The sequence below is a fragment of the Hibiscus syriacus genome, unplaced genomic scaffold, assembly GCF_006381635.1.
Source record: "Hibiscus syriacus cultivar Baekdansim isolate YM2019G1 unplaced genomic scaffold, ASM638163v2 tig00110201_pilon, whole genome shotgun sequence".
NCBI classification, from domain to species: Eukaryota; Viridiplantae; Streptophyta; class Magnoliopsida; order Malvales; family Malvaceae; genus Hibiscus; species Hibiscus syriacus.
In genome coordinates, this window is record NW_024062624.1 from 2,465,098 (window position 1) to 2,492,713 (window position 27,616).

Consider the following 27,616-nt stretch of genomic DNA (forward strand, 5'->3'; position numbering starts at 1 on the left):
GAATTGAAATTAAAACAAAATTCATAATTTAATGATGTATGTTGTAATTTAATTTGTAAGTAGTACATTTAATTGTCACAAATATATTCGAAAATTCATTTTGTTTCCAACAAAAATTAGAAATTTTAATTTTTTTTACTGGGTGAAAAAATGTACAACACTTTATGGTTTTAGAATCAGATGTGGGGAGAAATAAGCAATTTTAATAAAGGTTAACCTTACAATATGAAGAAACTAATCTGATTTCATTAATCGAATTCCATGGTGAAATCACAAAACCATAAATCCACTACAATTCTACTGATTTACATTAAAAATTTGCAGAGAGAGCAAATACAATAAGATGAACAAAAGCATAGATCTCGAATTCTAGACATTGAAAAACTGATAAACAAACAAATCTAAGCCCTCTCGCCTCGAATCCTCCGAGCAAGCTGGATATCCTTAGGCATAATCGTAACCCTCTTCGTATGAATTGCACAAAAGTTGGTATCCTTAAACAGACCGACGAGATAAGCCTCGGCAGCTTCTTGAAGAGCGGCGATGGCACTGCTTTGGAACCTCAGGTTAGTCTTGAAATCTTGAGCGATTTCCCTGACTAGCCTCTGAAACGGAAGCTTTCGGATCAGGAGCTCAGTGCTCTTATGGTATTTCCGGATTTCCCTTAGAGCCACGGTTCCTGGTCTGAAACGGTGCGGCTTCTTTACTTCTCTGGTCGCCGGAGCTGACTTATTAGCGGCCTTCGTGGCTAGCTGCTTACGTGGAGCTTTGCCGTCGGTTGATTTCCTGGCAGTTTGCTTGGTACGAGCCATCGGTATGATAATTTGATGAGAGAAAAGTGGCGTTTGGATTATAAGAAAGTGATAGTAATTTGAAGGGAAGTCTTGATATCCCACATTTTTAAGATAGAAACAAGTGCTCCACAAGTGATCCTATAAATTAAAGTCCAAACTCATTGGTTTAATTTACGGAGCCGCGCGGTGAGCACTTGAGCTTGAATCGAGCTCGAGTTTCGAGCTTTAGTTGAGCTCTTGAATTTTTCTTGAGTTTGAGCATTTTCGAGTTCGAGTCGAGTTTCAATATTATCTTTCGAGTTCGAGTCGCACTTGAAAATTTTAGGCTCACGAGTTTTCGAGTCAAGCCTACATTTAAAGTTTTCAAGTTCGAGTTGAGCTCGGCAGTACTCGAGCTCGACTCGGCTCGCTTACACCCGTAACCCATACAGCCGTTGCTTTAGATACAGTTTAGTCGTTAAGGATTTCCACATAAACTGACTTTCCAACTTCTTCCAAATTTCATCTGGAGACGACATATGCATGACGTGATACATGACCTCGTTCGTCAAACATAATAGTATGGTTCCTGCCTCTCGCTGCTACAATTCTTCCCAATCTTCCTCCTTTATCGACGTCGTCTTTATAGGTCGCAAAGCGTTCAGGATCCCTTGATGCGCCAACAAATCATTCACCCTTGTTTGCCATAATCCGAAGTTACCCTGACCATCGAATATTGCTCATGACATCTGATACCAATTGTTGAATAATCGGATAAAGACAAACGAAAGAACACAAGAATTTTAACGAGGTTCAGCAATGTACTTACGTCCTCGGTACCTTAGGCGGTGCTAGAATTTTTATTCAATTCAATGTCTCATAGGTTTATGTTACATATCTTTTTATAATAAATAAACCATGTTACATATTTACAAAAATAACTCCTCTACGAGACTTTTCTTTACCGGTATATTTATGAGTCATACCTAACAAAATATGTTCTCAAACGACGTCATAACCTCACATTATCGAAGAATTTACCAAATTTTTTTCTATAAAAAAGTTGTCTGAGTCACAAGTTTAATTTCCATCGTCATTAAACCAAATAAAGGGAAAAATAGTTTCGAATTCCTCAAATGCTGATCCCCTCTTTGTATTTCCCAATGTGAACTGGTTGATGAGCTTTATTCAAACACCTCTACACATTATTATTTTTAATTAATTTAGAATAATTATAATATAATATCTATTTAAAAGACCTTCAATTATTTTTTAACTATTTGATAATGAACGTTCAAATATTCCTATAAATATGGTTCTGAGATTCAAAACCTCTATAGATAATATCTTTCCTTTAACCACTTATTGTACATATTATTTTTTTATTAAGCAAAAGGTTATTATAAAGTAGTATTTATTCTAAATATTATCAACTATTTGACAATGAATATTCAATCATTGTTGTAGTTGCTGGTGTTCGGATTCGTTACCTCTAAGAATAACAATAATTTCCTTTAACCACTGCGGTAAGTTGGTTCATGCTTATTGTACTTATTAAAATATTTAAAATCAATACTTTTTAAGTTGACACGTGATTTTTTTTAAATTAATACTTAAATTTTGAAAATAAAAAAGAGAAAATAACCTCAGTGACCAAAAATGCCTTATAATATACGATTTTAACCAACTTTTTTTGGATTTGCCAAAATGACCAACTAAATCGCAATGCGATCGATAATTCGCAACGCGATCTCCAGTATCGCAAATCAGTTTCCAGATTCGCAACGCGATTCTGACTATCGCATTGCGATTTCCCAAATTCGCGTTGCGATTTTCCTAATTCGCAATGCGAATACGTAAATCGCAATGCAAATTAGGAAAATCGCAATGCAATTACGTAAATCGCAATGCGAATTAGGAAAATCGTAATGCGATTGCGTAAATCGCATTGTGATTACGTAATCGCATTGCGATTTTCCTAATTCGTATTGCGATTTTCCTAATTCGCACTTCGATTTACGTAATCGCATTGCGATTTAGTAAATCGCAATGAGATTCTGACTATCGCAATACTGAATTTCAAATTCGCAACTCGATTTCTGAATTCGCAACAGGTTTTAATTTCGCAACACAAATGTTTTGGGTATATAAATACGCAGCAACATCAACTCATAACCTAAATCCCTAAATCGCAACTCATTCCATCTCCATCTATCACTCTCTCCGGCGACATCCGTTCCTATATCCAACGACATCCTTCCCCATCCGGCAACATGTTTTAGTTTCGCAGCTCGTTTGTTTAGTAAATTAATTTACAATAATGAAATCATCTAATGTTGATCATGTTTGGATAGATTTGTGTTTTGGAGGGTCATGGGAGAATGTTCATGGTGTTTTACAATATATGCCTTTATCCATGAATCTTCAACTAAAACTGTCATTAAAAAAGTTAACTTATGAAACTCTAATGTTACGTGTTGCAAATAAATTGAATTTAGAGCCCCTAAGTGGATTTAGGCTATCTTATCAGAAAAATGGTAAAGTTTATTTGTTAACCGACAATGAAGATGTTGAACGATTCATTGCTTACATTAGTGTTTCAAGTAATGATGTTACATTATATGTTGTTGAACCTAGAAGTAGTGAAGTTGGGTCAGTAGCGGGTAGTAATCAACTAAGTTTTTCAACCCCAGTCTATGGTGCTCAAAATTTAATGGTTCCACCACAATTTCATCACCAAGCAAATATTGTTTCACCACATTTCCAATACCAAACACAATCTCAAAACCCACAACCTTTCCCTAATCCAAATCCCAATCAACTTTCAGCACCAAATTCTGGTTTTCGTATTGACCAGTTAGACGATGATGAGCCAACAAAAAAAATTGTGAGTACTAGTCAGTATTCGAAATTTGATCTTGGTCAATACCAGGACTTTGATCTTGGTCAATACTCGGATTTTGATGATTTTTCAGAAGAAGAAACAGACCCTGCGTGTAATGATTTTGATATTGGTCAATACCCGAATTTTGATGATGAAACAGCCGTTGCCGAGGAAGATGTTGTTGATGATAATGAGGAGGAAGTTACGACTGTAAATGAACATGTTGAACATCCATTCTGTAATTCATATAACACTGAAGAAGAAAAAGAAGAAGAAGAAATCCCCAAAGAAAAGTCCCCGAAGAAAATACCACGGGAGTATAACTGGAATATGCCAGAATTACTTCAGATACCGAAAGAAGAGTTGGTAAAGATAGCAGTTGATTGTCACACAAAAATTATTCGTATCAAGAAAGATGATTGTTTTGATACAAAGGAAGACTTGAAGATAGCTTTGTATACGAAATGTATGGAAGATGGCTATCAACTAAAAGTTAACAAATAGCAAAGATCGTTTCGAAACAAGGTGTATGATTGACAAAAACTGTATGTGGCGTATGATTGCAAAGAGGATAAAAGATTGCGAAAATTTTCAAGTTAGGACTTTTATTAATAAACATACATGTTCAAGAACCCAAGTTTTTCCTCACCATAGACAGGCAAACAAAAAGGTGTTGGGTGGTTTTCTGGCTGAGTTAATGTTTTTGAATGGTAGGGTATATCGGGGACATGAAATTATGACTGACATGAATGCTCGGTTCAAGATTAGTATCTCATATTTTCAAGCTTGGAGAGCCAAATGTTATGCCTTGGAATTGTTGAGGGGGTCGCCAGAAGCATCGTTTGCCCAACTACCGGCTTATTGTCACAATTTAAAGCTGAAAAATCCTGGGTCGGTAACTCATATCAAAACAGATAGAGATGGACGCTTTGAGTTGATGTTTATCGCCATTGGTGTTGCGGTTAGTAAATCAATATAATTTTGTTGACTCATTTTTGTTAGTTATATGCATTTCACATTTAAATGATTATATTTCTTGTGTATATGATTTTGTAGATTCGTTCGTTTATTAATTGCATGCGCCCAGTTATTATAGTTGACGGAGCATATTTAAAAGGTCGATACCTTGGAGTAAACTTATTAGCAGTAGCCATGGATGCTAACAATGGGATACTGCCAATAACTTACGGGGTTGGAAAATCTGAAACCTCTGATTCATGGACATGGTTTATGGGCATCTTAGGGATTGCATAGGTCCTATTAGCAATCTGACAATCATATCTGATAGGGAAAACTCAATTGACAACGCTGTTAGAAGGTGTTTCCCAGATGCTTTTCATGGACTTTGTGGTGTTCATTTGTATATAAATCTAAAATCAAGGTCTACTGGTATAAAAAATCACAAATGGACATACTAGAAGGCTGTAAAAGCTTATCGAGAAGTGGATTTTAATAAGCATATAAACTGTTTAAGACGTGTTTTGTCTCAGTGTGCTCAAACACTAGAAGATGTCGGGTTTGAAAGATGGTCAAGAGTACATCAACTTGGAGCAAGATATGGTTTCATGACGTCTAATAGTGCAGAATCAATCAACTCTCTAAGTCGTCATTCCCGAAAATTACCCATTACTATGTTAATGGAGTTTTTTCGAGCCTCTATTCAACAGTGGTACTACAAGAAAAGAAACCATGCATGTATTATTTCTTTAAATTCGTAACTTATCATATATTTTACTAAGTATTATTTATTTAAATTTACAGGAACATTGGAACATTGTGTTACACCATGGACAGAAAAAAAGATAACGAAACGTGTTGTGAAGTCAACGTCATGGAGAGTTGAACCATGTTCAAACACTTTGTTTGAAGTACTGGATAATAACTTAAATGAGCTTGTCGATCTAAATGCAAAGACGTGTAGTTGTATGAAATGGCAAACATCTGGTTATCCGTATGGCCATGTTATAAAAGTTTCTCTTCATCTAAACCAAGATGATTCAAGCGCATACGCTATGGATTGCTACACTACAGAAGTATATCGACAGACTTATGGCGAGATTGTATACCCTATTCTACATCCTTCTGAGTGGGACATACCAGATGACTTACAAACAGTTTTGCCACCAGCCATGGACAGAAGGCTACCTGGCCGACCAAAAAGTCACGATCGTATACCGTCTAAGGGTGAAGAGAAGAAGAGATCGACATGTAGTCGGTGCAAAGAAAGTGGTCATACAAGGTTGACATGTGGATCACCAGTGCCATCACAATCATCTTTTCCTCTACCAAAATATGGATCCTCATCAAAATCCAAAGCTCATATGGTGTCAAGCAAAAGACAATCAAAATCGCAATCATCTTTAAAATCCCAATCACAACCGGGTTCACCTTTTGGGACTGTTAACTTAGGTGATTTTTAAATGCAAACGTTGTATTATGTGGATTTTATGTGTGAACTTTTAACATTTTCAGTTAGGCATGTATTAGTAATTTGAGTTTGAAAATTACTATGATCTGTTCAGTTGTTATCACTTATTAGGCATTCATTTGACTATCGCAACACGGAAATGATGTTCGCAATCATCTTAATGTCTATCGCAACGCGGAAATGAGAATCGCAATGCGAAATGAAAATCGCAACGAGAGAATTGCAATGCGAAATGAAAATCTTAATGTCGTTGCGATTCTCTCGTTGCGATTTTCATTTCGCATTGTGATAGTCATTTTTGCCTTCAACATAATGCAGATTGAAATCAACAAAATCAACCATTACATTTCAATCAATTAAACAAGCACAAATAAGAATTATGTTCACATCAATTAAACAAATCAACTTTTACAAATCATCTTTTACAAATCAATTAAACAATCAAAAAATAAGCAATAATTCTTATTTCCTCATCTACTATTGAATCAACTTTTGCAGCCATACATCATATTCACGTAGCTCACTTCTGAGATTAACCTGCAGAAACCAAACATTTTCTCAAACAACACTTTCTACACATCTAAAACCTACAAACAGCAAATTATTGAATTCTAGGTACTTAACCAAACATTTTCAAACCACAAGCCTATAAACTTACCAATTGTTTATGGACATTTTTATAACGCGGATGCAGGTAGGCAGAGTCTCGTATATATCGATCTAGCCATATAATGTCAAAACTACAAGCCTACTGCAGCTCTATCTCTATCGGTGGGAGGTAGATACTTTATACTTCCTGTGATCAAACGCTCCAACGCCAAGCATACGAGAGGACCACAATCCCCTCTGGGTCCTTTCGTTTATTGTGGTGCGGTCTCGTCTATGCTAACTGTAATATTGAGCTTCTTTGGCTTCTTGTTTCCAGAACGAGTCCAATAATTTATCGCATCCAAGAATTTAGCCAAATGAGAGCTCCATCCCTTAATAATATCTCTTAAATCAGCCAATGATATGTAATTTATCATGCTGTCATATACTATTGCCTTAAGGGATGGGAGCTGAAGCTCGACGAGAAGCCAATGTTTACGTTCCAAAACAGGGATAAATACCTGCAATCATAAGTAATAATTCATTCATTTGCGCACTTATTTATGAATACCTTTAAACTCAATCTAAAATAAATACTAACCTTATCGACCTCCCACCATGTAGGATAAAGTTTAGCTTGTCTATTGCCCAACACAAATGATTCATCTCGCTGATTCTTCAAGTGAACGGCGTTAAAAGACATCGGCATAATTGTATATCGTGTATTTCTTTTATTTTCCTTAAGTTTCCTAATTATTAGAAGACGTGACACCCACACATCGATATGTTGTTTTACAAAAAAAGACATATATTAGTAACTTACATAAATTTAAAAAAAATAATCAAATTGAAATATAAGAAAAATATAAGACTTACCCCTCTATCGAAATAGCCATTGTCTTCGACCCCTAATAATACGCCCCACCAAGACCGATCAAGCAACAAATAGATATCATCGTTGAGCTTGCATATGTCAGTGAAACACCCCTGGCTCCGCTCATGTAGATAAAAATCAACTGCGGTCTTAGCCCAAAGGGTGTTATCCAGAATTGTGTCCGGTAGTTGTCTCATCTCCACTTCAGATACCGGTATGGTACTGGCCGGTAACTCATACGAGAGCCAACTTGAATCCATCATGTCCGGCACATCAGAGGGTTTCTTAAGAATCCTACATATGACGCCATGTGAATCGGGCTCTTGAATGGTGGGAGGGACCTCTTCAACGATGACAGTGGCCTATTGAACGGTGGGAGGGGACTCTCGAGGCATGATAGGGGCCTCTTCAACGATAGGAGTAGACTCTTGAGGGATGACAGGCGAGTCGGGCTTCTTCTTACAGTGTTTTCGCACTATTGGGGTGTACGGAGACTTAATAGCACGTGCACGCCGTCTGATGCGTGAACTCTGTCGTGCAAGAAAAACCCGACGTAAAGCATCCACCTTATCGGACCGCTAAATAATTGAATACAAATATCAGTAAATAAACAGACATGATATTTAAACAGTGAAAACAAAGACAAATATGTTTCAAACTTGCATTGATTTCACCCAAGTCATTATTATATCATAGTTCACAAAATGCATCAGATAACAAAGGCAAATATGTTTCAAACTTGCAACACTGTCAACTTAGTATTTGTCTTTGTCTATTGGTTGAAGTAATGCAATTCATTCAAGTTTCAATTTGCAGAATAAGAATAGTTTCTGGAACTTAAAATCGCAACATGAAAAATGACTCTCGCAACGCGAAATGAAAATCGCAACGACAAAATCGCAACGCGAAACCAAAAATCGCAACGCGATTATAGTTTCGCGTTGCGATTTTTGGTTTCGCGTTGCGATTTTCATTTCGCGTTGCGATTCTCTCGTTGCGATTTTCGTTTCGCGTTGCGATTTTCATTCTCTCGTTGCGATTTTCATTTCAACCAAAAGACAAAAACAGTGTTACTAAATTAGTTTCAAGAATAAACTATTTCTTCTTCTTCTGCAAATTGAAACTTGAATGGATTGCATTACTTCAACCAAAAGACAAAACAAAGACAAATACTAACTTCAGAGTATTAAAGAATACACAGTTTAGCAGAATTGGCAGCAAACGAACAAATTTACTTTCAACCAAAAGACAAAACAAAGACAAATACTAACTTCACAGTGTTAAAGAATACACAGTTTAGCAGAATTGGCAGTAACCGAATATACTTCAACCAAAAAGACAAAACAAAAGACAAATACTAACTTCACAGTGTTAATAAACAATTTAGCAGTATTGGCAGCAACCGAATAAATTTACTAAGCAATCTAAGTGAAATGGTTAATCTAAGTGAAATTAAGAGTAAATTTATCATCAAGTTAAATATGGAAAATCTTAAACTTACCTCGTTGCGTAGAGTATGAACCTAATTCTGCAACGATACTACCATCTCACGTAGAGCGGCAACCTCACCACGTAAAGTAGACACCTCCACACGCCATGCACCATCGTTATCGCGTAGAGTACCGATCTTCTCACGCAAGGCATTGACCTCATCATGTAACTCCCTTGACTCATCCCGTGGAGGTGAAGCACAGGGAGATAGAAGTCGTGGCATCTTTGCCGGTCGCCTATCATGATGTGATGGTGGAGAAGAGGCTCAATGATGTGACGGGATAGGTGATGTCTCTCGTTGTAGAGGTGTATAGTCGGGTCGATCAGGTGATGGCTCTGGGTGAGCTGATGGCTCTCGAAGTGGAGGAAGTGGAAGCTGCTCATCATTCGTGCCATCAAGAAAACGCTGACTAGCTTGCCACCAATCAGTGGCAAGCTCAGCCTCCGTGGGTGTCAGTCTCATTAATGGAGTGTTGGCCTCCTAAAAATATAAAAACTTAAACAAAGTTAAACGTCTACTATTAATAACTTGTTTATATATGATAGTATTTGTGTTAACTTACATTATTTATATCGCATATGGTATTATCTTCCCAATCCAACAGACGTTTCCTCTTCCAGGAAATAGCCCTAGGAAAATCATTTGAGGTTTTTAATGCATATGTTCGCATGCTGGGGAAAGCCTCGAATATCCAAATCTACAAAGAATATAATAACAAACATTAGTAATTGTTAAATAATTAATTATAATTTTAAAAATATTATATAGAAATTCTTACCTTAAAGGCCCAAACAAAGCCTGACAAAGTGTATTTTGACCCATTGCCCCGCAAACTTTTGCGGTCATCAAAGGCAGACGACAACTTAGTCCAGGTAGCTTTCCATATATACGAACCCCACGGAAACAGATTCCATGCATTTAGGTCCTCTACCAATAATATTAGCTCCTGAGGAATAGGTTGTCTGGCCTCTCTGCCTAAAAAGCCGGCATACAAAAGTAGTAGAAGGCATACTCAGACAACATCGACGTCATTCATCCGAGTAAAACCATCTTTCTTATTAAACAATTTCTTCAGGCCGTCGACGTGTAAGTTCGGCTTCTCTATTGACTCATCAGGGAAAACCCTGGATAACCATGATGGGCGGGTGATATGACGAGTGTACCGGCCTACATCATCGTGTCCGAATCGTAGACCAGTGATTAAGCAGAACTCATTCCGCCCAAAACAAGTATACGCCGGTGGAAAATGAAACCAGATCTCTTCCTCACCACGTTGTATACTGTCGGGTAGATCGCTAGTCATGGTCTGAAGCCATAAATGGGTCAAATTAGTATCTCCACCCGGATGTTGTACTCTCAGCCATGGCCCGAAACAGGTTTCCTCAAACAATTTTCTTTGTGCAGGTGAAAGCTTCAAAGCAATTGTAGTGGCTAGGCTAACTTTATTCCTTAATATCAATGAAGCCGAAAAAAATTTCTACAAAAACAATAAACATACCAAGTTAGATATACCAAAAACTACACTGTGAAGATATACCAAAAACAATAAACATAAATAGTAGTTTATTCTTGAAACTAAAATTTGCAACACTGTTCTGTCTTTTGGTTGAAATGAAAATCGCAACGAGAAAATGAAAATCGCAACGCGGAAATGACTATCGCAACAAGAGAATCGCAACACGAAATGAAAATCGCAACGAGAGAATCACAATGCGATTTTGGTTTCGCGTTGCGATTATCTCGTTGCGATTTTCATTTCACATTGCGATTCTCTCGTTGCGATAGTCATTTCCGCGTTGCGATTTTCATTCTCGAAACTATTCTTCTTCTGCATTACTTCAACCAAAAGACAAAACAAAGACAAATACTAACTTCACATGGTTAAATACTAAACAGTTTAGCAGTATTGGTAGTAATCGAATGAATTTAATAAGAAATCTAAGTGAAATGGTTACTCTATTTTTGAAATTATCAGTAAACTTATCATCAATTTCAATATGAAAAACCTAAAATAATGCAAAAAATTCAAAATAAAAATAATTAAAAAAAACTAACCCTCGGAGGTTGATTTTCCATTTCTGAATGATTGTGAGGGATTTCTGACCGTGAATGGTTGTGAGGGATTTCGCCGGCGATGGGGACGGAAATCTTCGGAGATGGGGACAGATTTCGCCGTAGAGAGTGAGAGATGGAGATGGGACTGAGTGTTGTGATTTTAGGTTTGAGGTTATGAGTTGCGATTATTGTGGACGGTTCAGTTTCCGATATATTAAGAAAAAAATTCGTGTTTGGAATTTGAAAAAAAAATACGCGTTAATACGAATGGCGCTATGTAAATCGCATTGCGATAGTTAGATTCACATTGCGATTTACGTATTCGCATTGCGATTTTCCTAATTCGCATTGCGATTTACTTAATCGCGTTGCGATTTACGTATTCGCATTGCGAATTAGGAAAAATCGCAACGCGAATTTGGGAAATCGCAATGCGATAGTCAGACTATTTCAATGGTCACTAATGTTTAGGTAAGTTTTTATTTTCACCACTGATGCTTCAAAAGTTACAAATCGGTCATTACCACTATCGTTTGTTAGAAATTGGTCACTCGTCGTTAACAGGCGTGACGGAAAACACACGTGGCCTGTTAACAGCAGTTAAAAGGCTTATCTAGATGGTATAATTACACAAATAATCCATGTTATTTATATATTCTTTTAATTTTATCCTAGTTTTAATAAATTAAAATATATTTATTTTTAATTCTTATAAATAATGATATATTTTATAAAAAACGAAATCAAAAATTTAAAATTAATTATAAAAACAAAAAAAATTAACGTTTTTTTAATGTTAGGGTAAACTAATAAAAACAACAAAATCAACGTTTTTTTAAACACCCAATAGCCTTGGTAAAACCCGATACCCAATTACCCAAGTGGTTCCTAATTACGCCTCTGTACGTCGCTAAAACACAATCCGTTCTTCGAGACCCATCAGAGTTGAGTTTAAACCATCAGACCGGTGGAGGTTCCCAGCGGCGAGACCTATCCACGCATAGACGATAACCGGAGATGGCTTCCCTCCTTGCCTCCCTAGCACGCACAACCCCTGTTGTCAGTCTGCAACCTTCATAGAACACGCTTTCATAAGAGGAAAAACCAGGATCGAAAATCAAATAATTCTTTCTCTTCCATAAACACCAAATGACATTTCCAAAGTATAAATCCTAATCAATCGACACGACTGGAAAGCGCAGCCAACCACGTAAGTTTTGCTCGACCCAACTAACCATGTCGAGTTGCATGAACTCACCCATGAGTTCCGGTTTAATTACATTAACCCACGTCTTACATGCTACCACACAGTCCCGGAGAATGTGTGAAATAGACTCAACTGCAACAACACATATTGAGCAGCCCGGATCCAAAGCCATGCACCGTCGCACCCTTTCCTCGTTTGATAGCAATCTGTTCTTGCAAATAAGCCACAACAGAGATTTAACTATAAATAAACCCTGATAATTTGATAAGAGGTTCCAGATGGGCTGGTCGATCTCCCCAACAACTGATAACCTTTGCATGTAAGCCACATATATCTTGGTAAGAGGTTCTAGTTTGGGGAAGAAAAAATGTTATTTTATTAAAAAAAGTTGATTTTTTTGTTTTTATTAGTTTACCCTAAAATTAAAAAAAAAAGTTATTTTTTTCTTTTTATAACTAATTTTAAATTTTTGATTTCATTTTTTTAAAATATATCATTATTTATAAGAATTAAAAATAAATATATTTTAATTTATTAAAACTAAGATCAAATTGGAAGAATACATAAATAACATGGGCAATATGTGTAATTATACCATCTAGATAAGCTTGTTAACTGCTGTTAACATGCCACGTGTGTTTTCTGTCACGCCTGTTAACGGCGAGTGTCCAATTTGTGACAAACGATAACGGTAGTGACCGATTTGTAACTTTTGAAACATCAGTGGTAAAAACGAAAATTTACCTAAACATTAGTGACCATTGGACTAGTTTACCCTAAAACATCCTCCTCTATAATCGGATAATGAGCTGACAGCTTAAGTACAAAAATGCAGTGATATTATTTAATTTCTACCACTACAGCGTCAGCAGTGCTCTGGTTACGTAGTTAATGATAGAGTGATGATGAATATCAATCATTGTCATTAAACGCAACATGCATGATTATAGTATTTGTCACTAATGGCTAAAGTAATAACATAGATGACAAAGTATACATGACATCCCATGTTTAATTTACTTAAATTACATTTAAAATAACACTTATAAATCCACCATCCAATATGCACGTGGGGGAACACTCAAGCACATACTGAAGCAATGCATAACCGCATTTATCCAATATATTGAAGATAGTTTTTGGGTTAAATTAGGGTTTGGTGCTGTTAAGAGTAAATATCACAAGGACTAACTAATATTTATGCAGCAGGGGCATAATCATGGCTGCCATCATCATCATCATCGCCTTCAAGAGAAGCAGCAGGGGCATAGTCATAGTCTCCGTCATCATCGTCGCCATTTCCCTCTATGCATGCCGCTGGCGCATAGTCAAATCCATCGTTGTCGTCACCGTCTCCATCAACATGCTTCTTGCACCATGGAGCAACAACCTTGGATAATGGTGTCATTTTTCTTGATACTGGTACTGCAATAAGGTCAGCTGGTCTAGTGGTGGCTTGAATTACTCAGTCTGTGACTTGTGTTGGTTTTCAAAGGATGGGATATGTAAGTGCTTATATAGATGGTGGTCTTGGCAGAGGTGGTGGACAGAGTCTTTCTGCCACAAGGAAAGCACGCGAAGAGTGTGGTGGAAAGACCAAAGGTTGTGTACTTGTGTTGCCTTGTGCAATACCAAATGCCTATGCTGACAAGTCAGCAGATTCTCCTCTGCATCTTATCATTGCCCTTTGGGCGTTTAGTAAAGTCATCTTTAGGGCAGGGATGTGGGGTAGACTGAAAAAATCTACGGATGATTTCGCAGGATAAGAAAACGTGAGGTTCAGATCTTCTTACATGTGGTTTGGGACTAGCTAAAGCTAAATTGCGGTGGCATCTATCATTATATACATACGCACAAGTCTATAACTTTGAGATATGGAAAACTGGGCGTTGAATACATATATGCATCTTACGTTTAACAATATTTATGAGAATGGAGTTAAGATTGGGATTGATAAACAAAGCTTTTTAAAACAAGATGACAGTAATGCTGCTTGATGCTTTTGCCATTAATTAGGGGAATCTTATAAAGATAAACCATCTTTATAAAATTAGTTAATCATAAAATTAGCAACACGCCAGGCATCAACTCGTTGTCTGTTAATTAAATTTCGTCGACCTTAAAATATATTATGCATTAATCATCGATTACTTTTATAACTAGTTATTTTTTTCTTCAAAGAAAATATTAAATCATTTCAAACATGAGCTTGATTGTATTTTATACTAATTAATTTTAATTATAATCAATTTAGTTTTGTATATATATTAGTTGATTGTACCTTGAACATGTACTTTTAGAAATATTAAATTTTATCACATGTTCGTATCGTTCTTGAATAAACTTTATATTGCATAAACATATACTATAAGAAAATACATTTTCAGTGAAAATAAAAATGTCGCTGAAAGTATTAAATCTAGTCATTGAAGATTATAGTGATAAATTTTTTGAATTGTCAGTAATAACTCCATCATTATTATATTAGTAACGACTTCCAATAATTTCGTCGAGTTACTTGTATTTTTTGTTACTATAGTTTTTGACACAAAAATTAAAAATAGTAATGAAAATTTAGACACTAGTATTATATTTATTAGTGATAAATATTTTATAACAACTACATAATTAAATTAATTAATTAAAAAATTCATTATGAAATCAATTATAGTTGTATATTTACATTTTTAATTATAACCATCCTTCTTTTTAGGACATTGCATTTCAATTATTGTTATTAGTTAGTTATCATTAACAATAGTTGATGTGGCACATTAACATGTTATTTTTTGATAAATTAAGGCAATGCATGATTTCTAAGATGTGATCTAACTTGGATTCTTCAGGGAAGAGTGCAACGTTTAACCACTGTGCTAAGCAAGGAATATTTATTTTTGACAGAAAAATAGTATTTAGATTAAATTATTGTTGGAATTAATTTTATTTATTTTATGAAATATTAATTATAATATTAATTATTATTTGAATAATTTATTTTTTTTATAAATTTCTTATATGGAACACGTTCCTAGTAAAAAAATATAAAAAATAATTGGTTGATTTTAAAATATAAACATGTAAAATATTAAGATTTAAACCTAAAATAATATCAAGTTTTAATCAAATAAAAAATATTTGACAATATATTAATCCCTTGAGAAAATTCACATACGTCTCAATAAATTGCATATAAAAACTAATCAAATTTTTTTTGAAGAAAAACTAATCATAATTGAAGATTAATGGTACTTTCAAAGTTTATAGTATCATAGATAATTAATTTAGTTAATAAAAATAAAATTCATAGTAATATAAAATTATATATTTAAAAGGTTAAGGCAATTTTATTAGTCATATAATCGTTGTACTGTTTAGATTGTTATTGAAATTTAAAATTTTAAAATTTAAAATTTATACGAACTAGAATTGACCAAATTAGAGCATAATGACTAAAACCATAATTTGCACTTGCACATAGTACATAGACTAATAAAAAAAACTTTAATTATTATTAATGTCAATATTTATCACAACAAAAAGTAAAATTTTAAGTGAAAAGTAACTTTATCGTCACAACAAATATCAAATAATAGTTATCAGTTTATATGTCGTCATTATCATATCATTTCTTATCAAGAAAATAATTAGCACCAATTTATGTATTCCAATAGTATCACAATTTTTATGTAAGTGAAATTTGTGTCACAATTTTTTACTTATAGTGATAATTTAATTGCGATAAAACTTTAATCATCACAATTATTACTATAATAGTGATGAAATAAAAATGTATCACAATTACTTTCATTAATAGTTTCCTAAAAAAAATTATAAAAAAAATTAAAAAACTTACTATTTGTGATAAAATTATTCATAGCCACTATTAATTTGTCACTAAAAGCCTTTATTCTTGTAGTGATATACAATAGTTCATATTGATATTTAAAAATTATTATTAAATAAAAATCTTCTTATTAATTAAATAATATTTTTATGGAATTAAAATATGAAATAATGTTATATATTAAGTCTAATTTTTCAGGGAAAACATTAATTGAAATCAAACCTAAATTGGAAAAAATATTAACTTTTTATCATCATTGAACTGTTTTACTTATTTACGACATCGCCATGTTAACAAATTTATGCATTAATTAGGTAGTAATTGTTTGAGCTTCCTGTAAACATACACATCTTCTATACACAGTTACTTAAATTCGGAATTTTTATAGAAAAATCAATTTAGTTTAATAATTATACCTTATCTCTATCATCGTATCATTAAAAATGATATGAAGATTGATCGATTGAGATTGAATTGAATCATTATTGTTATGATATTTAAGAGATTGTGAATTTAGTGCATTTAGTTTAAGCATGGTCACCCCTAATTTAGGGATTTAGAGAACTTAAATAATTTAGACATTTTAATTTATACTTTAAACTAAATTACATCATGCGTGCCACATATATAAGCAATCTAGTCAATTACATTAGGTATGATTAGACCAAATTAAAGTGATCTCAAGTATATAATAACCCAAAAAGAAAGGTTAAAAACAGAAACAACAACCTCAATAGGGTTTTAGAGCATTGTAATACTATAGGCAAGGTTTTGAGAATATGCTACTATAATCCCTTAAAATTAAGCTGCCGGAGCATAATCATAACCACCATCGTCGTCGTCGTCGTCTCCATCACCATCTTCGAGTGTAGACAGAGCACGGTAATAGCCGCCATCATGTTTTGCCGATGAGTTTGGGTTTAAAATAACATGTCCACCATCAACATTCACGATCATGTTCATGTTTGAGGTGCTTCCAAACCTTTTAATAATACTATCACCAGCATCATGCATGATGACACATGACTTCAAGCTACTCATGATAATTATGTGAGAAAGAAGTTTTAGTTTTTGATTTTGACTTTGAAAGAGCAGTGTGTAAGACCTAGGAAAATCAAAGGAATTTGAGGACTTAGGGTTGAAACTGATGGGATAGAGGCAGAAGATTATATAGAGAGAAACACGAGGCGATTCCGTGGAGGGTTCGTGGCATAAGAAATTAGGAGCGTGGGAAGCTGTGACATAAAGTGCCACGTCATATCCTATATGGCTCCATTGAAAAATAAAAAGAAGCATGGTTTTGCATTAATACGAAGAATATGTAAAGAATAAATGCAACAAAATGGTTGATTCTGTCTGATCTTTTTCTCCTTCTGTTGTTGCCATTCATTTTCAGTTTTTTTTTTTTTTGTGAAAGGTTCTTGTGGGATCTCTATTCGTAGTGATTGTGGTTGAACGACGTTTAACCCCAAACTTATTTTAGTTTATTTTTCTTAATATTTCGGCTTAATTTATAAAGACTAAAGAATCTCAATTATTTATATGTATTTAAATATGTTTTGATATTTACATCAGAAATGCTTCATATGCTTGTTAAAAACCCTTCTCAATGTTTACCAATTTTTTTCCTTTGAAAATCTAGGGTACAAAATATGATTTTCTTTTTTTTATATATATATAAAACATTTAAATTATTAAAAATAGTTGGACTCTAACTGGTTAGTTAGACTTCAATTAGTTAACTATAAAGATCTAAGTTCAAGTTGTATTCTGAATTAATTTTTTTAATATTCAATAATAATTTAGTATTGTTTCTTCTTGATATAATAAATTTCTTGTTAGTTACTCTCTTATTGAACTCTTGCTTAAATTCTCAAGTTTACGACATCTTTCTAATAGATAGATTATGCTTTAAAAATGATATTTATAAAATAACTTAATTAATTAACACAGATATATAAGAATATCCTGAAATATATAATATATTTTAAAAAAATAAAAAATTATGACAATATAAAATAGTTTAATCAATATGATAAAATATATGAATATAATGAGTTATATCTAAAGAGGATCGATCAGCAGAGTGGACGAGTGCATTGGGCTAATGGCTCAGCCACGGCCGCAACCCTACTTCACGGCCACTTCATGTTTTACGAGCTCGAAATTTAAATGAAGAAAGTGTAGGGTAGATAAGTTTTTGGGTCGAGCTGAGGTTTGCATCTTAAACCCATTATAGGACCAAGTTAGCCCAAGCATGATATTATCCTGAGACCTGAACCAATGGCAACCGATCGTTTTCCTGGCTGACATTAGCCGTTTGCCTCGGCTTCAAACCAAAGCCTCAAGGTTGCTCCACGTGAACTAAAGCAGCAACTCTCGGTTATTGAACCAATGGCTACCGCTCACCTTTCAACTCAAATTCTCCGGCCAATCCTTCCTGGTCCTGGCTGTGGCTGTTTCCGACGTGTTTCCACCGCCGGACTCCCTTCTACTTCTCCTTCGCCTCCTACAATAATCTTCAAGACAAGGCAAGAACACAATACAAGGAATCAAAAGTTAAAGTGGGCACGTAAATTAAGCCTGGTGGAGCAAAGCAGCCCGCCGAAACCAACTGTTGATGTTGAAGGGTTAGTTAGTTTCTTGTATGATGATCTTCCCCATCTGTTTGATGATCAAGGAATTGATCGAACGGCATATGATGAACAAGTCAAGTTCAGGGACCCCATAACAAAGCACGATACCATTAGTGGTTATTTGTTTAACATTTCTTTGTTGAAGATTCTCTTTAGGCCTCTGTTTCAATTGCATTGGGTCAAGCAGGTTCGATTTATTATAGCGTTGGTTTTAATAGTTTCAGACTCTTTTCAGCTTGGGTCTTTGCTGCTTATTTGACGGGTTGAGTTTCTATAGACAGGACCTTATGAGATAACAACAAGGTGGACTATGGTGATGAAGTTCATGCTTTTGCCTTGGAAGCCTGAGCTGGTCTTTACTGGAACTTCTGTTATGGGAATTAACCCAAACAATGGAAAGTTCTGTAGCCATGTGGTGAAGTTTTTATTTTCTCCCAAAAAACAAATTTTCATCGGGTAATTTTGATGTCCAGTCTTTGTGAAATTTGCTATATGAATGTACTGTAGGACTTCTGGGATTCTATACAGAACAATGAGTATTTTTCACTAGAAGGTTTATGGGATGTATTTAGGCAGGTATGGTTATTTGATTCTGCAAAATTGCATTTTTATAGTCATAAATTTTTTGTTTTTCCCGCATCTTATATGTTCTAGAATGTTATCTCTCAGTTGCGGATTTATAAGACTCCTGACTTGGAGACACCAAGAAATCAGATACTGAAGAGGACTGCAAATTATGAGGTCGTGTTATGGTCTCCCCTTTCTTAAAAGAAAATTTGGAATAAAATCAGTTCTACATCTATGAACTATATAGTCTGCAGGGTAAATAAACTCACCCCCTTTCGGTTTTATAACCACACAGGCATAAATAAGCTTGTGATTCAGAAAATATGAATGAAAAGCGGGGGGGGGGGGGGTACTTGTTCGGTAAACTGATTCAGTATTGAGTAGGAACCTTGGAGAAATTTTGCATCCACGATGTAGTATTCACAGTGTGTAACAGTTAGGTGTTATGCAGGTAAGGAAATATGCACCATTCATAGTGGTAGAAACAAATGGAGACAAGTTGTCAGGGTCAACTGGTTTTAATGCTGTTGCTGGGTAAGTGTTTTCAGTTCTTCTGGAAAATCCTATTCATTATGTTGGTTTCAATTTTAAGATATAGTTATTCCTTTATGCCTGATATGGTTGATCGATTCCATTGGCGTAGATATATCTTTGGTAAGAATTCTACAACAGAGAAGATACCAATGACTACTCCTGTGTTCACCCAGGCACTTGATCCTGAATTGTCTGATGTATCCATCCAAATTGTTCTTCCAGCGGAGAAAGATATCAGCAGGTGAGGCTTCTTGGTTTTATAGGGGTCCAAAACATCAGGAGAGAGTTTTGTATTTCCAAATTGGATAATGACAACAATAACTTTTGTTTTCTACTTTGATGCTTTGTTTAAGCACCTAAGCTGTGTAATTGTACTTCAATAGTCTGCCAGATCCTAGTCAAGAAAAAGTTTACTTGAGAAAGGTGGAAGGGGGGATTGCCGCAGCATTGAAGTTCAGCGGAAAACCGACAGAGGATGTTGTTCGTGAGAAAGAGAAAGCACTGCGCTCTAGTCTTATTAAAGATGGTCTCAAATCAAAGATGGGTTGTTTGCTTGCACGGTACAATGATCCGGGACGTACATGGAGCTTTATGATGGTATGATTTTGACTTTCCTTGACAATTATGCTTCATAAGTAATCTAAGAAAATGTCATTTCTCTTGAACGTGCTCTTAAACTTTGATCATGACAAAAATTCATTAATCAAGTTCCCATATAACTGCTAAATTTAGCCATGAATCTTCTGTTCTTGAACTAGCACTATGGTATGCAACTATGCATACTTCGAAATTTGCTTCTTTGATGCATACTAGGTTGGTGATGGCCCCTAGATAATTGCTACTTTTCTTTGCTTGCTGACTTGTTGGGAGTTCATGTGACATGTTACCTAAAACAATATAGGATGTCCTTTAACATATTGCTTTTATTACTTTATATACTCACCTTAGTTACTGACTCCATATTGCTTTTATTACTTTATATACTCACCTTAGTTACTGACTCCATCTCTACATTGTTCTATGGGTGATTGCATTGAAGAGAAATGAAGTTCTAATTTGGCTTGAAGAATTCTCTTTGGATTATCAAGAAAACTAGCCGCGGATCGTTATTTTCCGGATCTCAAATCGACCGTGACAGCTTGAAGTGGTCGTTAAAGAAACAGAATAGGTTGTCTCTTAAAGAACGTCTCTTTTACCTAAGCAACTCGCAGTGTAAAGTATTTTATTCTTGCAAAAGGTCATAGATATGTAGCAAATTAAACTATCCAGGAATGAAACTTGTAGAAGCTGATCAATACCAGCGGCCAGTTAAAAGACTGGACTGATCTGTATAGCAACAAAGCCTTTGCTTTATTGTAAAACATGAGATATTGTAATGCTTACAGTATGCAAACTTCTAAGCTGAAGCTGTATTTCTACTGTCATTCAGCCATGGTTGCATGGATTAAAAACCTCGTCTTAAAGGAATAATTAAATTAGAGAAGATGGCCCCCATCTAAGTTGAATTTTAATTTTTTTTGTCTCCAACTTTTTTCCAATAAAATCAAATATTTTTTTACCAATTCAAATATGTTATTACCACTACTTTTCCCAATAAATCTTCTGTCTTTGATACCACCATCATTAAGGAACATACCTGATTTTGAGAAATCATTTAAGCTAAAGTATGCGAAGCTTGGATACCATTGCCTAATCACCCCTGGATTGAGCCGGTGGGTGTAAAGAATTTTTCCCTTTTAAGAGCCCAAGCCCATAGTCTGTTGCATATTAAATCCTTCACCTTTTCAGTTGGAGATTGGAGAGAGCTAAGCTCTGAAGTCTGATGCTCCTTCAAAGTCGGCTTCCGTTATTTCACTTCATTTCCCGCTATTACATTTTATCAAAGCCGCGCCTTCTCTCCTTTCACACTCCACTAACCAAGCAATCATGCATCTCTCTTCTCAAAAGCTGCAAGTCCATGAACCACCTCAAGCAAATTCAAACCCAAACCTTCCTACTCGGTCTGCACCAAGACAGCAACACTCTCAACAAGCTCATTGCTTTTTGTACGGACCCATCTCTCGGGGACTTCCAATACGCTATAAAAATATTCAATCTCATTCAATACCCATCTTTGTTTATTTACAATGTTATAATCAAGATGCTTGTGAAAAATGGTAGTCCTAAAAATGCAATCTTGGTCTTTGGGAAGCTTAGGGAACAAGGGCTGTGGCCCGATAATTTCACCTATCCTTTTGTTTTTAAGGCCGTTGGAAGCTTGGGAGACGTTCTCCGAGGTCAGAAAATTCATGGGTTGGTAGCAAAATCCGGGCTTGAATTTGATGCTTTTGTCATTAATTCACTTATAGATATGTATGTTCAAGTGGGTTGGATTCATTGTTCGAAGAAGTTGTTCGATGAAATGCCTCAAAGAGATGTGATTGCCTGGAATGTGTTGATTTCTGGTTTGGTCAAGTCTGGAAAGTTTGAAGATGCTGTGACTGTTTTTGACCTGATGAGAAAAGAGGGTCTGGTTAAGCCTAATGAGTCTACAATTGTTAGTACTCTTTCAGCTTGCACGGCTCTGGGAAGATTGGAACTTGGCATGGAAATTGACCGTTACGCGAGGGAGGAACTTGAACTGACTGCGATAGTGGGTAATGCTTTGTTAGACCTGTATTGTAAGTGTGGTTGTCTAGATATGGCCAGGAAACTTTTTGATGAGATGCCGAGTAAAAATGTTAATTGTTGGACCAGTATGGTGTATGGCTATGTAAATTGTGGTCGGCTGACTGAAGCTAGACAGTTCTTTGAGAGAAGTCCGGTTAGGGATGTAGTTCTTTTGACAGCTATGATGAATGGTTATGTGCAGTTCAACCGTTTTGAAGAGGCAGTTGAATTGTTTCAAGAAATGCAGATTCAAAGGGTTAAACCGGACAAGTTTGTTTTGGTTTCTCTCCTAACTGGATGTGCTAAGTTGGGAGCTCTTGAGCAAGGGAAATGGATTCATGGATACCTTCGTGAAAATAGAATTGTTGTAGACACTGTTGTCGGTACTGCTCTTATAGAAATGTATGCAAAGTGTGGGTGCGTTGAGAGAGCTCTAGAGATATTCTATGGGTTGAGGAAAAGGGATACTGCCTCTTGGACTTCAATTATATCTGGGCTGGCAATTAACGGGGAAACAAGCAAGGCACTTGAGTTATTCTCGGAAATGAAACAAATTGATGAAAAACCTGACGATATCACCTTTGTAGCTGTTTTAAGTGCTTGTAATCATGGAGGATTGATTGAAGAAGGTCGTAAGGTTTTTGATTCCATGTCAAAAGTGTACCAGATTGAACCAAAGTTGGAACACTATGCGTGTCTGATTGACCTACTCTGTCGAGCTGGACTATTAGATGAAGTTGAGAAGTTGATAGATGATTTACCAAGCAAAGAAAATGAAACCATGGTGCCACTTTATGGTTCCTTGCTTAGTGCTTGCAGGACCTATGGAAATGTTGAGATGGGAGAACGGATAGCTCAACGGCTTGTAGGAATTGAAACAAGTGATTCCAGTATTCATACGCTTCTTGCCAGCATCTATGCATCTGCTGATAGATGGGAAGATGTAAAAAGGATTAGAGAAAAAATGAAAGATCTTGGAGTCAGAAAGGTGCCTGGTTGTAGCTCAATAAAGTCAATGGTGCAGTAACTTGATAATAGATCAGTCTCTTGAACATATACTGCCCAATAGGGGAATACATTGGCATTTTTGGTATATTCTAAAGTTGTTTAATGATATTTTTTGTTTAGTTAGGGAAAAAGCACAAACGAATTCTTAGAACAGTTACTGAACAAGCTTCACCATTTCTGTCAGAGTGACGATGGAGAGAAAAAAATGTTCAGCACACTTAAATTTGTTCCAATAGGAGTCTGTGGAGGCATCCGAATCATTCATCAACTCCCTATGGAACAAGTTTATGATCGTCATCTTCTGCATGCAACACTGTTCGAATTGCTAAGAATATCCTTATCCCCTGTGTTTGAAAATTTTGTTGTCAGATTTCCTCCCTCTGATTGAGTTCTTTTAGATGGAAAACTGGGTTGTCCAGCATGTGTTTGAAGAAATAAAATAATCAAATTTGTTTTTAGATTTCCTTAATTGTTTAAACCTGAGATACTGTAATGTTTAAGTTGAAGCTATCTATCCACTGTCATTCAGCCATGGTTGCATGGATATAAAAACCTTGGCTTAATAAGCTGAAGCATGTTTTCATGTCGACAACAGCTTGGCATGGGCCCTTAAGAATATTATCACCATGTTTAAAGACAAAAGAGAGAACAAATCCATGTGAATTCCAGTTGGTAACCATGTGACCAAACTGTCATCCCGTTTGCTACTGTGCGGATCATTTTGCTTTGTCTTAATCCATATATGGAAGGAGTAAACTAGAGAAAATAGCGCCCATCTAAATTAAATTTTAAGTTCTTGACTTGAGTCTATCTCCGATTTTTTTCCATAATTAAAATATTAAAAATCACAATTCAAATATGTTATTTCTTACTACCTTTTCTTCTAGAAGATGTGATCTGTTCTGTGCATATCAAAGGAAAGTGGAACGTGCCAGCCCAGAAAAAGAAGAGATTTTGAATTCTATTTTTCTTCTTATTTGGACCACGTAATTATTATTTTTAAAATATTCACAATTGATTTTCACACACAAATCAACAAATGTGTTTGAAAGGAAGCCGTAAACAAACGCAAACAAGTTGACTGAAACTTCCAGCCGCCCAGATGCTTTAAACGACAACGTTTATATTCCCTTTGGGCCGTGATCCCCGAGAGAGATTCCAGAGACGGCGCTGCCTCTTCAAGAAAACGCGTTTCAGTTACGGCACTCTCTATTTGTTTGCCTTTGTTCATCATTTTCTCATTTCTTGTCACGTTCCTTTCATTTCTTCTCTCCTCGTATTTATAGTCTTCTTCTCTTTGTACTCTGGCCGTCCTCTAATAGATTCAACTCACCGTCGGTGGCTTGCGGAGATCTAGGTCAGTTTTTTTTTTTAAAAATCTGGAGTCTTGTTCTTTTTGTAATTCCATCAATAGTTGCTTGTGAATTGCGATCAGGGTTTACTTTTAGTGTTATTTTCTTTTGCCGATTGATCTCAATTATTGAAAAAATTGTGTTGTTTATGCAAATGCTGATCTGGGTTTGCAAATCCCAGTTAGATTTTATGTGAACCATCTCTATGAAAAAGATGTGTAATTTATCATTTTGAATTTAGGATTTAGCTATTTAAGGACTATATAGCATTGAAGCTAATCTCTTGAAAGGTACAGAATCAATTCTAGACTAGGAACACTCCCTGTGAAAACTTATTGTTAACTTGACCCTTGGAACACTCCCTGCTTTTATCTTTTGCCGGCTTCGCCCCTCGGTTTTATGTTGTCTTTAATTTCTGATTCCTTTTTCTGCACTTGATCTAACAAATTGAATTCAATTGTTCGCAGGGAAAACATGGCCGACTCGAAACCAGACCAACCTTTGATCCCACCATCATCCAGGAACCTACCTGATTTTAAGAAATCAGTTAAGCTAAAGTATGTGAAGCTTGGATACCATTATCTAATCACCCATGGAATGTACCTTTTCCTTACCCCTCTTGTAGTTATAATCGCGGCTCAGCTCTCAACATTTTCTGTCCAGGATCTTTATGATCTTTGGGAGCATCTTCAATTCAACCTCATTTCTGTCATCATATGCTCGTCACTTCTTGTTTTCTTGTCGACCCTCTACTTTCTGACCCGCCCTCGCCCTGTTTATCTCGTCAACTTTGCTTGCTACAAACCGGAGGAATCTCGGAAATGCACAAAAAGGATGTTCGTAGATCAGTCACAAATGACTGGTACATTCACAGATGATAATCTTCAGTTTCAGCGTAGGATCCTTGAAAGGTCAGGGCTTGGGGATTCAACATATCTTCCAGAGGCTGTCCTCAATGTTCCCCCTAACCCATCAATGCATGAGGCAAGAAAAGAAGCAGAGGCTGTTATGTTTGGTGCTATTGACGAGCTTTTGGCCAAGACGTCCGTAAAACCCAAAGACATTGGAATTTTGATTGTTAACTGCAGCTTGTTTAATCCAACACCATCGTTGTCTGCCATGGTTATCAACCATTACAGGCTTCGAGGGAATGTTCAAAGCTACAATTTGGGAGGAATGGGCTGTAGTGCAGGTTTGATCTCAATAGATCTTGCAAAACATCTTCTTCAAGTCCACCCCAACTCCTATGCACTGGTTATCAGCATGGAGAACATCACCTTGAACTGGTACTTTGGAAATGACCGCTCGAAACTTGTATCAAACTGCTTATTCAGAATGGGAGGGGCTGCGATACTTCTCTCTAACAAATGGTCAGACAAAAGAAGGTCCAAATACCAATTGGTTCACACTGTTCGCACTCACAAGGGTGCAGATGATAAGTGCTTTTCCTGTGTTACCCAGGAAGAAGATTCTGTAGGCAAGATTGGTGTTACATTGTCAAAGGATCTCATGGCAGTTGCTGGTGATGCTTTAAAGACCAACATTACCACATTGGGGCCTTTGGTTCTTCCAATGTCTGAGCAGCTGCTTTTCTTTGCTACATTGGTTGGCAAGAAGCTTTTGAAGATGAAGATCAACCCATACATCCCAGATTTCAAGCTAGCTTTTGAGCATTTCTGCATTCATGCTGGAGGAAGAGCTGTTTTGGATGAGCTGGAGAAGAATTTGCAGCTGTCTGAAAGGCACATGGAACCATCAAGGATGACTCTTTACCGATTTGGGAACACCTCAAGTAGTTCTCTTTGGTACGAATTGGCTTATTCGGAAGCTAAGGGTAGGATTAGGAGGGGTGACAGGACATGGCAAATAGCATTTGGTTCAGGATTCAAGTGTAACAGTGCGGTGTGGAAAGCTTTGAGGACGATAAATCCGGCAAAGGAGAAGAACCCATGGATGGATGAGATCCATAATTTCCCAGTTGATGTTCCAAGCGTCTCGACCATCTAAATTCCAGGACTTGCTGCAATTGTGGTGTTATTTTCATGTTATCTTGTCTCACTTTTGATTCGTCCCAACTTTTGCATTTAGTTATCTAGTTTCCGAGTTATTAATGGGAGTAGCTCGAGTGGGGTTTTTATTATTGTTGTAACAAAGCATTGATTCGAGGGTGTTATGGGAACATTAGACCATTCTTTTACTGGGATTATTTCATGAGAGGCTTGGCTATCTTCAAAGATCTCATCATTTGACTAGAGATTTGGACTGGGATTTGCAATTTGTAGCTTCATGTAACTTATGGATGGCATTGTTGACTGAAGCTCCTGATCTCATAAATATGCTAGTAGTAACAATGTTAGGAATGTAGCTATTCGTTTTAATCAGTTGAACCCAAGATAGCTTAGAGGTGGCTTTTAGAACAAATTAGTCCACCTGCAAGGAATCATTGAATGATTTAGTGGGGTAGTGAACGTTGCAAGTTGATTTAATGCGGAAAATAATTAAGGATTTCCTGATATTGTACACTTAGAACAATGACCAAACCCATGGTCATGGTAATTTTTGGTACCATTTTGAACGTTGATCATTTTAGGAACAAAGAACTATTCACTGTTCTCTTATGTTGTTGGCTAAATGTGGGAATTTAACCACTGCTTTCTTATGTAGGTTAAACAATCTTATGGTTTTAAGTGATTTGTGGATAGGAGGCAACTGTTCCCTTACTAAG

General features: G+C 35.9%; 4 protein-coding genes across 5 annotated transcripts; 3 read left to right on the forward strand and 1 right to left on the reverse strand.

Annotated features, from left to right (window-relative positions):
* Nucleotides 1–226: 226 nt before the first annotated feature.
* On the reverse strand, nucleotides 227–19,707 carry LOC120218864 (histone H3.2-like). The gene is made up of 3 exons (XM_039215764.1): nucleotides 19,702–19,707; nucleotides 19,275–19,282; nucleotides 227–838 (listed from the first exon to the last, which is right to left on the reverse strand). Exon 3 carries the CDS (start codon nucleotides 810–812, stop codon nucleotides 402–404), a length of 411 nt encoding a protein of 136 aa, XP_039071695.1. The 5' UTR covers nucleotides 813–838; nucleotides 19,275–19,282; nucleotides 19,702–19,707; the 3' UTR covers nucleotides 227–401.
* Nucleotides 18,446–21,315, forward strand: LOC120218863. Of its 2 annotated transcripts, XM_039215762.1 has the most exons (8): nucleotides 18,446–18,968; nucleotides 19,059–19,196; nucleotides 19,289–19,357; nucleotides 19,451–19,522; nucleotides 19,800–19,882; nucleotides 19,992–20,123; nucleotides 20,266–20,479; nucleotides 20,922–21,315. In XM_039215762.1, exons 1-8 carry the CDS (start codon nucleotides 18,540–18,542, stop codon nucleotides 20,976–20,978), a joined length of 1,194 nt encoding a protein of 397 aa, XP_039071693.1. In that variant the 5' UTR covers nucleotides 18,446–18,539; the 3' UTR covers nucleotides 20,979–21,315. The 2 variants fall into 2 exon arrangements, with proteins under 2 accessions (XP_039071693.1, XP_039071694.1); XM_039215763.1 differs by lacking the exon at nucleotides 19,289–19,357.
* A 310-nt stretch (nucleotides 21,316–21,625) lies between these two features.
* Nucleotides 21,626–23,856, forward strand: LOC120218865 (pentatricopeptide repeat-containing protein At1g31430). Its single transcript, XM_039215765.1, has one exon. It carries the CDS (start codon nucleotides 21,705–21,707, stop codon nucleotides 23,556–23,558), a length of 1,854 nt encoding a protein of 617 aa, XP_039071696.1. The 5' UTR covers nucleotides 21,626–21,704; the 3' UTR covers nucleotides 23,559–23,856.
* Nucleotides 23,857–24,788: 932 nt separating this feature from the next.
* Nucleotides 24,789–27,208, forward strand: LOC120218866 (3-ketoacyl-CoA synthase 11-like). The gene is made up of 2 exons (XM_039215766.1): nucleotides 24,789–24,896; nucleotides 25,359–27,208. The coding sequence occupies exon 2, from the start codon at nucleotides 25,366–25,368 to the stop codon at nucleotides 26,896–26,898; it is 1,533 nt and encodes a 510-aa protein (XP_039071697.1). The 5' UTR covers nucleotides 24,789–24,896; nucleotides 25,359–25,365; the 3' UTR covers nucleotides 26,899–27,208.
* The last annotated feature ends 408 nt before the right edge of the window (nucleotides 27,209–27,616 follow it).

Coding starts and splice junctions, on each gene's coding strand:
- LOC120218864 (XM_039215764.1), bottom strand. CDS start 812: ATGGCTCGTACCAAGCAAACTGCCAGGAAATCAACCGACGGCAAAGCT.
- LOC120218863 (XM_039215762.1), top strand. CDS start 18,540: ATGGCTACCGCTCACCTTTCAACTCAAATTCTCCGGCCAATCCTTCCT. Junction 19,197..19,288: donor GAAAGTTCTGTAGCCATGTG/GTGAAGTTTTTA, acceptor AATGTACTGTAG/GACTTCTGGGATTCTATACA. Junction 19,883..19,991: donor GGTTTTAATGCTGTTGCTGG/GTAAGTGTTTTC, acceptor CCATTGGCGTAG/ATATATCTTTGGTAAGAATT.
- LOC120218865 (XM_039215765.1), top strand. CDS start 21,705: ATGCTCCTTCAAAGTCGGCTTCCGTTATTTCACTTCATTTCCCGCTAT.
- LOC120218866 (XM_039215766.1), top strand. CDS start 25,366: ATGGCCGACTCGAAACCAGACCAACCTTTGATCCCACCATCATCCAGG.